Genomic DNA, 12736 nt, shown 5'->3' with positions numbered 1-12736 from the left:
TAAAGGGTGATGAACAAGACAATTCGTGGGATCTGGAAAATGAAGTAGATGGCACCAAGCCTGTTTGTGGTGGTCATCTTTTGAGCTGGCAGGTGACCATGCGACATTGTGTCTGCAAACTATTTCAGCAAGATCTATATTCAAATAGCTAAATGTCGCTCCTTCCCTTCTTAACCTGCCATGTGCCCAGACAGTAGTGTACAACCGTATATAGGATATTGTAGGATTCAAGGAAAATAATTTGTAAGGTCCATTTGTTTCCTATTATCCTTTAAGAAGAATTTCAAAGTTATCACCACATAAAGTGACACACATCAGATTTGAAAAATGGGGCCTGATTAGGATCACAAAACTGGCTGCAGGAAGGGGTTAAATCAGAGAAATTTGGGCAGTAACTACTGTAGTCAAAAACTGACTACAGACAATAACATCTACTGAAATGATCAAACTCAACAGTCTTCATCAGTAAGTAGTGAGTAACTAGTGGTGAAACCTCTCTGGGGTAATTAGAGTATGGGGCTCGGTGGCTCTTGGGAATCTAAACTATCATAAGGGCCAATATTTTCTGTCAGATGAGTTTCAAGAAGAAATATTAGACATTCAAAGAGAACTTTTTCTAATAGTGCAGAGCTGAGGTGTCTTAAATTTAGATCTCGGGCATTTGGAAGAGGCAATGGAGATCTTTTTTTAAAGACTACCAGGGAGTTACAGACTCACATAAGTGAGGCAGGCCGATCCGACCACAATCAAACTATCATACAAAATAAAGCTATAAAAAAAGACATTTTTTTATTCTATGTTACATCCTCAACAACAATATATGTATGAAGGGAGAAATCCAACACTAAACTGGAGTTGCACTCATTTATGGTGGACCATTGGAGCTACAATAACCTGACCAGAAGAGTAGAGAAAGTATTAGCGCCCCCATTTCAGGAGAGATTGTGCAGTAATCTGAATTCCTTAGGATTGAAAACATAATGGAATTTATGACGTGGAGTGAATCCATGAAACCAGGGCTGGAGCCAACACATCTCCTGCAGGCGGGAATAAATGTATATTACAGCCATCAGCCACGCACAGCTTAGAGATATATCATGGCACAGGTGTAATGTTTTCTGTATAGTTTATCACAATCCTGTTTGAAGTTAGTCGGTTTTAAAAGAAATTGAAAAGTCAGGATAAAGGGAAACTCTGTTGTTATTGTACAGAAATTCACACTTGGCCCTGACTGCACATTTAATGTTATCGATCATAAAAGTGAAGTTTGGCCAGAAAGATTGGACCTGGTCTTGTAGGGACCATATGAGGACATTCAGCAGCACAGAAAGTTTTTGCATCGCCATATTTTGAGAGCTATAATTTTTCCATAGTTCGGCCGACAGTCATGTGACGGCTTGTTTTTTGCGGGACAAGTTGACGTTTTTATTGGTACTAATTTTGGGCAAGTGACTTTTTTTTATCGCTTTCTACTCAGATTTTTGGGAGGTGGAATAAACAAAAACCAACAATTCAGGAATTGTTTTTTTGGCATTCTTTTTATGCCGTTCTGCGTGTGGAAAAATGTATAAGGCCGCTTTATTATTCGGGTCAGTACAATTACAGCCGTACTACATTTATATTGTTTTTTTAGGTTTTGGCGCTGTTACACAATAAAAACTATTTTTTTTTGCATCACTTTATTCTGAGAGCTGTAACTTTTTTATTTTTCGTGTGATGGAGCTGTATGGCGGCTTCTTTTTTGCGGGACAAGATGACGTTTTCAGCGGTACCATTTTTATTTACATTCATCTTTTTTATCGCGTTTTATTCCACTTTTTGTTTGGAAATATGATGATTAAGCACCGTTATTTGCTTAGTTTTTTTTTCTTTTACTGTGTTCACTAAAGGGGTTAACTAGTGGGACAGCTTTATTTTATAGGTCAGGTTGTTCCGGACACGGCAATACCATATATGTGTGCTTTTATTGTTTATTTTTTTTCCATATATTATTTTTAATATATCTTGTAAAAATATATATTTTTTAATATATTTTTACAACAGGCTGATCGCAGTTATAAGGTATAGCAGAGCAGGATCACTGCTATAACTTTTAAACTGTCAGCTCTGCAGACACAAGTTACTTTGATCATGCACTGCGCATGATCAAGCTTAACTTGCTGGGGCTGGTGACCCGGATGTTATCATGACGACATCGGGTCACCATGGCAACGATCGGGACCCCGCTGCTGTCCCTCTGCGCACTCACTAAGTGCTGCCGGGAGAGGTGCGGGCACTGCGTGCCGGGTGTCAGATGTCAGAATCAGCTGACCTGGGCGGCGATTGCGCTAGTACAGCCTGTGTGCGGGTGCGATCGCCATGTCGTAATAATATGTACCTAGTCCATACAGTCCAGGGAACAGGGATGTATTTTTACTTACAACGTCAGAAAGGGGTTAACAGTTTTGTGTAGGGGAGAATGTTGTGATCTAGAGGAGAATGGTGATCACACGATTGTGATATGGCCGGACTACACCACCGATAAAGCAGCCACAGCCGGTGACTGAGAATAATCTGTAACTTCTCTGCATTTAGTGGTTACTACTCACCTGGGTAGTCATATGTAGGAATCTCCTCTTTACACCGCTCATCACCCCTCACATATGTCTCTGTAGTATTAATATGGGTCAGATCTTCACCCTGAAACAAATATTGTAAAAGTCACAGACAGATGGAGAAGTCCCATCTATGATCAGCTCTAATCCTGCCATCTCCACCATTCTCATTACACAAGTATAAAACATATAATACTGGTGGATAAAACAAGACTGAGCACCAGGGCTGTGGAGTCGGTAAGCCAAACCTCCGACTCCCGACTCCTCAATTTCCATGACACCGACTCCACGACTCCCTCATACATGGCTCATGTTTAAGTGATAAATTTACTGTAGCACAGATTCATCTCAGCTAAAAGTCCAGACCCTTAGATCAGGAATAGGACAGACATTTATAGGACATTTCATAACTTTCCCAAATTCTTATGAAAAAATATTCCCCAAAAACTGCATTGAACTACTGTACCCAATTTATTATATATTTTAGGAGTCGGTCCATTTGATACCACTCCAAATCCACCAAAATGGGCTCCAACTCCGACACCACAGCCTTGCTGAGCACAAGACCTTCACAGCCGTCTACACATCATAGGGGAGATCTCATGACACCTTCTCTCCATCTACCTGATGATCCTGAGGAACATTGGGATCTTCTTGCTTACAGTCCTGTGGAAGAAGAGGACGGGGACTTCTCTCTGGTGTTGTCCTCTTACTGGATAGATCTGGAGGGAACACATACAGGGACTGAATTCATTCTTTACATACAGATAATTATAGGCCGTGTGTATTTAGTCCTGTTTATTACCTGGTGATGTGAGGGGCTGGGGAACCTCCATCATGACGTCTTTGTACAGATCTTTGTGTTCCTCTAAATACTCCCACTCCTCCATGGAGAAATAGACAGCGACATCCTGACACCTTATAGGAACCTGATACACATAATGATACAGTCACCCCCCCGATCCCTTCATAGTGTTACTGTATAATGTCCCAGCATTCCCAGCAGTGTCACCTCTCCAGTCAGCAGCTCAATCATCTTGTAGGTGAGTTCTAGGATCTTCTGGTTATTGATGTCCTCATGTATCAGGGGGTGAGGTGGAGGCCCAGTGATTGGGCTCAGGGGTCTTCCCCATCCCTCAGACACAGGGGCCTGACAGCGCTCACTAGAGGTCTTCTTCACTACTGTGTAATCCTGGTTATGGAGAGACACATTAATAAATCTCACTACAGACATTTCCAGGGTCCTCACCTCTCCAGTTCTGTCCATCTGTTATTCCTATAGATAAGAATGATGTAATGTGACGTCATCAGAATCTCTCACCTCTCCAGTAAGTCGAAAGAGGATCTCTAGGGTAAGGTGTAATATCTTCTCTGCCATCTTGTCCTTGTCCATATCCTGTTGTGATGGATAAATCAGGAAAACTCTCTTATATAGAAGATTTTACTGAGCGGATCGAATACTGTAGAGACCTGAATGAGAAGAAAATAAGTAGATGTAACATCATAAAAATCCTGTGTAATAATACAATTACTGGAGATAATTAGAGAAAAATATGAGGAGATTTATTATTTTACACTATTTAGTTTTTTTCTTTACATCTGCTAATAAAACAAATATATTTTAGAACACAGCCAACAAGTAGTTTCTTCCTCGCAGTCTGCAGCTGAATATGTTTTCTCATAGACTCATCTTCCATGATGCTAGTTGTCATCTCATTTACGGACACTGGAATCGGCATTAGTAATACTGCAGGAGATATTCATTACCTGTGACATGAGAAATAACTACTTCATAATGAGGACGACATCTTCATCTTCTACTACGGCTCTAGAAACATATTTGGCCACAGTCCGTCACTGACTATATCATCACCGGTCGTCTATATGAATGTTTCCCGTCTTCCCCGGACTGTAATCTTCCATCATGTTAGATCTCATGTCTGATTCACACACAGAAGTTTGATGCTTTTATAAAACCTTTTTTGTTGGCACAAATATTGCGGGCAGAAATTATTTGATAGCAAAGTCTCCATGTACAGTGTTTTATGGGGTTTATTTCTGGCCTTAGGCTTTACTATATTACAAGAAAAACACCAGAAAAAAAGCAGAAATTAAAATGTTTCAAAAGAAAATTGGCACCAACAATTCTTATAAAAATAAAACAACATGCAAACAGCATAAGACACATTTTGTTATTTTCTAACATGTTAAACATAGATGTTCATGGCAGGGATGGCACAGGTGCGGCTGCTACATAAACCCTGGCAGTTTAACCAATTGCTGCTGTCAAAAGCAAACATGGCATCTCAGAAGGTGTGACAGAGTTCGGCTGAATGCCCCTCCTCCCCCAAGTACTCGATAGTATGGGGCTGCCTAGTTACTATGATACTTAAGTACCTAATAATGGTGTCTGGACCTGCAATGTACGAAAGTCTATTAGGCCGGGCCAGAGGCAGCGTCCAATGAGTTACATTTTAAAGCCCCCATACACATTAGACTAAAGTTGCATGGAAGTAATGAATTGGGGGGGGGGGGGGTGGCTGACTATAAAATGTATTTGGGGGCCTCCCGACAGATGATGTCAGGGCAGAGAAGGATCTGGCATCCTGAATTTTAGAGGCTAATCCATTTATTTTTTCTGTAGATAATCCTCCACTAGAGGAGTCTGGAGGCGACTCTCTCATACAGACCACAAGAAAGCTGGAATATTTGTGTGTATGGGGGAGTCGGGAAAAATAGCCATCTGCCAAATGACCGTTCAGCCAACATGTATCTCGTGTATGGGGCTGTTAAGTACACTACTCAAAAATATAAAGGGAACACTTAAACAACACAATGTAACTCTAAGTCAATCACACTTCTGTGAAATCAACCTGTCCAGTTATGAAGTAACACTGTTGTGAATAAATTTCTCTTTCTGTTGTGTAAATGGAAGAAACGACAGATAGAAATTATAGTCAATTAGCAAGATACCCCCTATAAAAGAGTGGTTTTGCAGGTGGTGACCACAGAACATTTCTCTGTTCTCATCCTTTTTGGCTGTTTTGGTCACTTGCATTTTGTCATTGCTCTCACCCCTAGACGTACAGTAGCATGAGGCGGTGTCTACAACCCACAGAAGTTGCTCATGTAGTGCAGCTCATCCAGGATGGCACATCAATGAGAGCTGTGGCAAGAAGGGTAACTGTGTGTCAGCACAGTGTCCAAAGCATGGAGCATATACTCTACCAGGAGACAGGTCAGTACACCAGGAGATGTGGAGGGGGCCGTAGGAGGGCAACAACCCAGCAGCAGGACTGCTACCTCTTCCTTTGTGCAAGGAGGAACAGGAAGAGCAGTGCAAGAGCCCTGCAAAATAACCTCTAACAGGCCACTAACATCCATTTCTCAGCTCAAACTGTCAGAAACAGACTCCATGAGGGTGGTATGAAGGCTCGACGTCCACAAGTGGGTGTTGCGCTTACAGCCCAACACAGTGCAGGGTCATTGGCATTTGCCAGAGAACACCAAGATTGGCAGATTCCACATTGGAGTCCTGTGTTCTTCACGGATGAGAGCAGGTTCACACTGAGCACATGTGACAGACGGACAGAGTCTGGAGACGCCGTGGAGAACGTTCTGCTGCCTGCAACATCCTCCAGCATGACCAGTTTAGCAGTGGGTCAGTAATGGTGTGGGGAGGCATTTATTTGGAGGGCCGCACAGCCCCCCATGTGCTAGCCAGAGGTACCCAGACTGCTATTAGGTACTGGGATGAGATCCTCAGATCCATTGTGAAACCGTATGCTGGTGCAATGGGCCCTGTGTTCCTTCTGATACATGACAATGCTAGGCCTCATGTGGCTGAAGTGTGTCAGCAGTTCCTGCATGATGAAGGCATTGATGCTTTGGAATGGCCTGTCCATTCCCCAGACCTGAATCCAATCGAGCACATCTGGGACATCATGTCTTGTTCCATCCACCAATGCCACGTTGCATCACAGACTTTAATTTGGCGGAGTCATATTTCCCGACTCTGAAGGCCGTATGCTGCCACTGTACTTGGCAAGCCCAGTCCAGATGGTATGGAGATAAATGAAGCAGACCAAAGTACAAAAATAAACTTTACTTTACTTAACAAGAACTTGATGACAAGTATATATATATCAGATAGCAGGTACAACACTTTATGAATGTTTCTCCTGCATTATGCTGAGTCAAGAACTTTATGGTTACATGTGGCGGTACATGTAGCTTTTAACAAAAGTTATCACAGTCCAGCAAGCCATTATGGGAAGGTCCATCATCCCTGTGGGGACCATACAGGTTGAGATGTGTCGTTACAGCCCCTCAGGGCAACTCAGTGCTCAAAGTTGATTTGTGAGGACCTCACTGGCTGAGGTGCATCGGTACGACTCCTCACTAGTACTTTCAAAGTCCATTCAATGAGGGCCACACACTCATTGCTGTGGCACTGCATCTTCAGCTCTCCTTAGGAGAATGGATGTCCCAGTTATGCGACACTGTAGCTTCCTCTCTAGTATAGACAACTGTTTGTTTAAATCCTGTTTGTCTAAGATAAGGAATCCTTCCTTAACTTAATTTCCTTTACTCACAGTGGCATGTAAAAGTTTAAACACCCATGGTCAAAATTACAAAACAGAAAATGGGCCGATGCAAAAGTTTGGACACCCTGCATGGTTAGTACCTAGTAGCACCACCTTTTGCAAGTATCACAGCTTGTAAACGCTTTTTGTAGCCAAACAAGAGTTTTTAAATTATTGTTTGAGGGATTTTCATCCATTCTTCCTTGGAAAATTCTTCCAGTTCTGTGAGATTCCTGGGTCGTCTTGCATGCACTGCTATTTTGAGGTCTAGCCACAGATTTTCAATGATGTTCAGATCAGAGGACTGTGAGGGCCATTGTAAAACCTTCATCTTGTGCCTTTAAGGTTGTCTATTGTGGATTTTGAAGTGTGCTTAGGATCCATTATCCATTTGAAGAAGCCATCCTCTTTTCAACTTTTACAGATTTGCGTCAAGAATTTGTTGAAACTTCATTGAATCCATTCTTCCCTCTACCCGTGAAATGATCCCGTGCCATTGGCTGCAAAACAACCCTAAAGCATGATTGATCCACCTCCATGCTTAATGGTTTGCAAGATGTTCTTTTCTTGAAATTCTGTGCCCCTTTTTCTCCACACATACCTTTGATCATTGTGGCCAAAGAGTTTTATTTTAACCTCATCAGTCCACAGAACATGTTTCCAAAATGCATCAGGCTTGTTTAGATGTTCTTTTGCATACTTCTGACACAAAATTTTATGGTGAGGACGCAGGAGAGGTTTTCTTCTGATGACTCTTTCATGAAGGCCATATTTGTGCAGGTGTCTCCGAACAGTAGAAAAATGTGCAACAACTAAAGAGTCTTCTAAATCTTTCTGAAGGTCTGTTGCAGTCAAGGGGGGTTTCTGATTTGCCTCTCCAGCAATCCTACGAGCAGCTCTCACTGAAATTTAGCTTGGTCTTCCTTGCTGCTGACTGCCATTTCTTAATTACATTTCGAACTGAGGAAAGAGTGTAAAGGGAAGTGTCCTAAAATATGCATGCATATACAGTACAGACCAAAAGTTTGGACACACCTTCTCATTTAAAGATTTTTCTGTATTTTCTTGACTATGGAAATTGTACATTCACACTGAAGGCATCAAAACTATGAATTAACACATGTGGAATTATATACTTAACAAAAAAGTGTGAAACAACTGAAAATATGTCTTATATTCTAGGTTCTTCAAAGTAGCCACCTTTTGCTTTGATGACTGCTTTGTACACTCTTGGCATTCTCTTGATGAGCTTCAAGAGGTAATCACCGGAAATGGTCTTCCAACAATCTTGAAGGAGTTCCCAGAGATGCTTAGCACTTGTTGGTCTTTTGCCTTCACTCTGTGGTCCAGCTCACCCCAAACCATCTCGATTGGGTTCAGGTCTGGTGACTGTGGAGGCCAGGTCATCTGGCGTAGCACCCCATCACTCTCCCTCTTGGTCAAATAGCCCTTACACAGCCTGGAGGTGTGTTTGGGGTCATTGTCCTGTTGAAAAATAAATGATGGTCCAACTAAACGCAAACCGGATGGAATAGCATGCCGCTGCAAGATGCTGTGGTAGCCATGCTGGTTCAGTATGCCTTCAATTTTGAATAAATCCCCAACAGTGTCACCAGCAAAGCACCCCACACCATCACACCTCCTCCTCCATGCTTCATGGTGGGAACCAGGCATGTAGAGTCCATCCGTTCACCTTTTCTGCGTCGCACAAAGACACGGTGGTTGGAACCAAAGATCTCAAATTTGGACTCATCAGACCAAAGCACAGATTTCCACTTGTCTAATGTCCATTTCTTGTGTTCTTTAGCCCAAACAAGTCTCTTCTGCTTGTTGCCTGTCCTTAGCCGTGGTTTCCTAACAGCTATTTTACCATGAAGGCCTGCTGCACAAAGTCTCCTTTTAATAGTTTTTGAAGAGATGAGTCTGCTGCTAGAACTCTGTGTGGCATTGACCTGGTCTCTAATCTGAGCTGCTGTTAACCTGCGATTTCTGAGGCTGGTGACTTGGATAAACTTATCCTCAGAAGCAGAGGTGACTCTTGGTCTTGCTTTCCTCATGTGAGCCAGTTTCTTTGTAGCGATTGATGTTTTTTGCAACTGCACTTGGGGACACTTTCAAAGTTTTCCCAATTTTTCGGACTGACTGACCTTCATTTCTTAAAGTAGTGATGGCCACACGTTTTTCTTTACTTAGCTGCTTTTTTCTTGCCATAATACAAATTCTAACAGTCTATTCAGGAGGACTATCAGCTGTGTATCCACCAGAGTTCTGCACAACACAACTGATGGTCCCAACCCCATTTATAAGGCAAGAAATCCCACTTATTAAACCTGACAGGGCACACCTGTGAAGTGAAAACCATTTCCGGTGACTACCTCTTGAAGCTCATCAAGAGAATGCCAAGAGTGTGCAAAGCAGTCATCAAAGCAAAAGGTGGCTACTTTGAAGAACCTAGAATATAAGACATATTTTCAGTTGTTTCACACTTTTTTGTTAAGTTCACATGTGTTAATTCATAGTTTTGATGCCTTCAGTGTGAATGTACAGTTTTCATAGTCATCATAGTCATGAAAATACAGAAAAATCTTTAAATGAGAAGGTGTGTCCAAACTTTTGGTCTGTACTGTATATATATATATATATATATATATATATATATATATATATGTTTTTTCATACTACCATGTATGCGAATGCATATATATATATACACAGGTGCATCTCACTAAATTAGAATATCATCAAAAAGTCAATTTATTTCAGTTCTTCAATAAAAAAAAGGAAACTCATATTATATAGAGTCATTACAAACAGGGTGATCTATTTCAATTGTTTATTTCTGTTAATGTGGATGATTATGGCTTAAAGGCTATGAAAGCACAAAAAAGTCATTATCTCAGAAAATTAGAATAATTAACAAAAACACCTGCAAAGGCTTCCTAAGCATTTAAAAAGGTCCCTTAGTCTGTTTCAGTAGGCTCCACAATCATGGGGAAAACTGCTGACTTGACAGATGTCCAGAAGGCAGTCATTGACACACCCCACAAGAAGGGTAAGCCACAAAAGGCCATGGCTAAAGAAGCTGGCTGTTCACAGAGTGCTGTATTCAAGCATATTAATGGAAAGTTGAGTTTAAGGAAAAAGTGTGGTAGAAAAGGGTGCACAAGCAACCGGGATAACCGCAGCCTTGAAAGGATTGTTAAGAAAAGGCCATTGAAAAATGTGGGGGAGATTCACAAGAAGTGGACTGCTGCTAGAGTCATTGTTACAAGAGCCACCACACACAGACGTATCCAGGACATGGGCTACAAGTGTTGCATTCCTTGTGTCAAGCCCCTCATGACCAATAGACAACGCCAGAAGCGTCTTACCTGGGCCAAGGAGAAAAAGACCTGGACTTTTGCTCAGTGGTCCAAGGTGTTGTGTTCAGATGAAAGTAAATTTTGCATTTCATTTGGAAATCAAGGTCCCAGAGTCTGGAGGAAGAGTGGAGAGGCCACAATCCAAGCTGCTGGAGGTCTAGGGTGAAGTTTCCACCATCAGTGATGGTTTGGGGAGCCATGTCATCTGCTGGTGTAGGTCCACTGTGTTTTATCAAGACCAAAGTCAGCGCAGCCGTCTACCAGGACATTTTAGAGCACTTCATGCTTCCCTCTGACGACAAGCTTTTTTGAGATGGAAATTTCATTCTCCAGCAGGACTTGGCCCCTGTCCACACTGCCAAAAGTACCAATACCTGGTTCACAAACAACAGTAAGACTGTGCTTGATTGGCAGCAAACTTGCCTGACCTTAACCCCATAGAGAATCTATTATAGAGAATCTATGGGGTATTGTCAAGAGGAAGACGAGAGACCCCAGACGCAACAATACAGACGAGCTGAAGGCTGCTATCAAAGCCACCTGGGCTTCCATAACACGTCAGCAGTGCCACAGGCTGATCGCCTCCATGCCACATTGCCGCATTGATGCAGTAATTGATGCAAAAGGAGCCCGACCAAGTACTGAGTGCATTTACTGAACAGACATTTCAGTAGGATAACATTTCGGATTATAAAAAACATTTTTCAAGCTGTTGTTATAAAGTATTCTAATTTACTGAGATAATGACTTTTGTGTTTTCATTGACTGTAAGCCATAATCATCAACATTAACAGAAATAAATACTTGAAATAGATCCCTCTGTTTGTAATGACTCTATATACGAGTTTCACTTTTTGTATTTAAGAACTGAAATAAATTAACTTTTTGATGATATTCTAATTTAGTGAGAAGTACCTGTATATGCATGTGGATATATTGCCTTATGTGCCTATGTCCCCATGTGTCCCTACACATATATATGTCCACATGCACATAAATATAATTGTGCCTCCACACATATATAGTTGGCCCCCTTATAATAATCCCCCTACTTTTCAGATATGCCCAGGACAAGAAAAGTCTGGGCATGTCAAAAGAAGATGGACAGATGTCCATCTATTGCCTTTGACTATATGCTGACATGGTTAATTACCATGTTAGTAGAGAGTCACACTGCTAGGACAAAAGGATCAAAGAGATCTTTGTCCTGGCAATAGCCAGTGCCTGCAGGGGTCCAGACGCCAGCACTGATATAATCATATCAGTGTGGGCGCCCAGAACTTCAAAGAACCCTGCCACTGGGTGCGCACAGGTGCATACAGGGATGCCTGTGCATGCAGTGTCATTATAACGCCATGTTGGCACTCGCGTCCTGCATGTGTAGCACCCTGAGGACTCGGCTGCTACAGGGGTATTACACCTCAAGCCAGAGGTGTGGTATTCCACTCCCGGGTAAGGATGGAGTGTGGAACTGAGCTAGTAGGCTGCATGCACTACATACATCCCATTTCCGGGGGACAGAACGACGGTATTCCCACCAGTATATGTGCAGGTACGACAGCGTCTGTCCCTGGCTGGAGTGGGAGGGGGGTGGAACATCCCAGTAGTGTAGGGGCAGATAGGGGGAGTAGTCTGGGTAAAGATAGGAGCTCATTGGGTGCTGGTCACCTGAGCTCACACATAGAGGGAATATATAAGGTGGGCACCATCTAGTTGCAGGGAGAAGAAGAGTCTGGGAGAAGAAGAGTCTAGGAGAGCCTGAGCAGAGCAGAGGAGCTCGGCCAGGAGGGCTGACAGGGAGCCGTGGCTCCGGCTGGGCCCAGCTCCAGAACAGAGCCTGCAGAGAGAGAGAGAGGAGTAGGAAGGACCCAGAGAGGAAACAAGAAGAGAACCCCAAGATCCCAGAATAAGGACAGAAGGGTGAAGGGTTGGCGGACAAGGGTACCGGATCCCAAGCTGGCAGAGGCCAAAACAAACCTTAGCCAGGAACCGGAGGTCGTGGTCAGGATCTGCCACGACCCTCACCAAATCCACTAGAAAGGCACACCAAGTATAGGGTCAGGGAGCCCAGAGGAGGGTTGACCACCAAGAGACCCGAGGGAGCCGGCCAAAAGTGGATCCCTGGTGGGAACGGCCAGAGGAAGGGAGAGTCAGAAAGGAGCTCAGAACCACGCTCCGGAATTGCCTGGGGGTT

At 42.9% G+C, this 12736-nt stretch overlaps 1 protein-coding gene across 1 annotated transcript in view; it reads right to left on the bottom strand.

The window, feature by feature from the left end:
- LOC141229037 (uncharacterized) overlaps positions 1-12736 on the bottom strand; it is a 74148-nt gene that overhangs the window by 43792 nt on the left and 17620 nt on the right. Inside the window, exons 2-6 of the mRNA XM_073667403.1 lie at positions 3916-4064; positions 3607-3786; positions 3400-3523; positions 3219-3316; positions 2589-2679 (exon numbers count right to left, since the gene is read on the bottom strand). Of these exons, the coding sequence (XP_073523504.1) occupies positions 2589-2679; positions 3219-3316; positions 3400-3523; positions 3607-3786; positions 3916-3987 (565 nt within the window). The 5' untranslated portion in view covers positions 3988-4064. The remainder of the gene's footprint in view (positions 1-2588; positions 2680-3218; positions 3317-3399; positions 3524-3606; positions 3787-3915; positions 4065-12736) is intronic.

The sequence above is a fragment of the Phyllobates terribilis genome, unplaced genomic scaffold, assembly GCF_046119375.1.
Source record: "Phyllobates terribilis strain yellow unplaced genomic scaffold, ASM4611937v1 Scaffold_453__1_contigs__length_1468511, whole genome shotgun sequence".
In the NCBI taxonomy this organism is placed as follows: domain Eukaryota; kingdom Metazoa; phylum Chordata; class Amphibia; order Anura; family Dendrobatidae; genus Phyllobates; species Phyllobates terribilis.
This window is presented reverse-complemented; position numbering and strand designations above follow the sequence as displayed.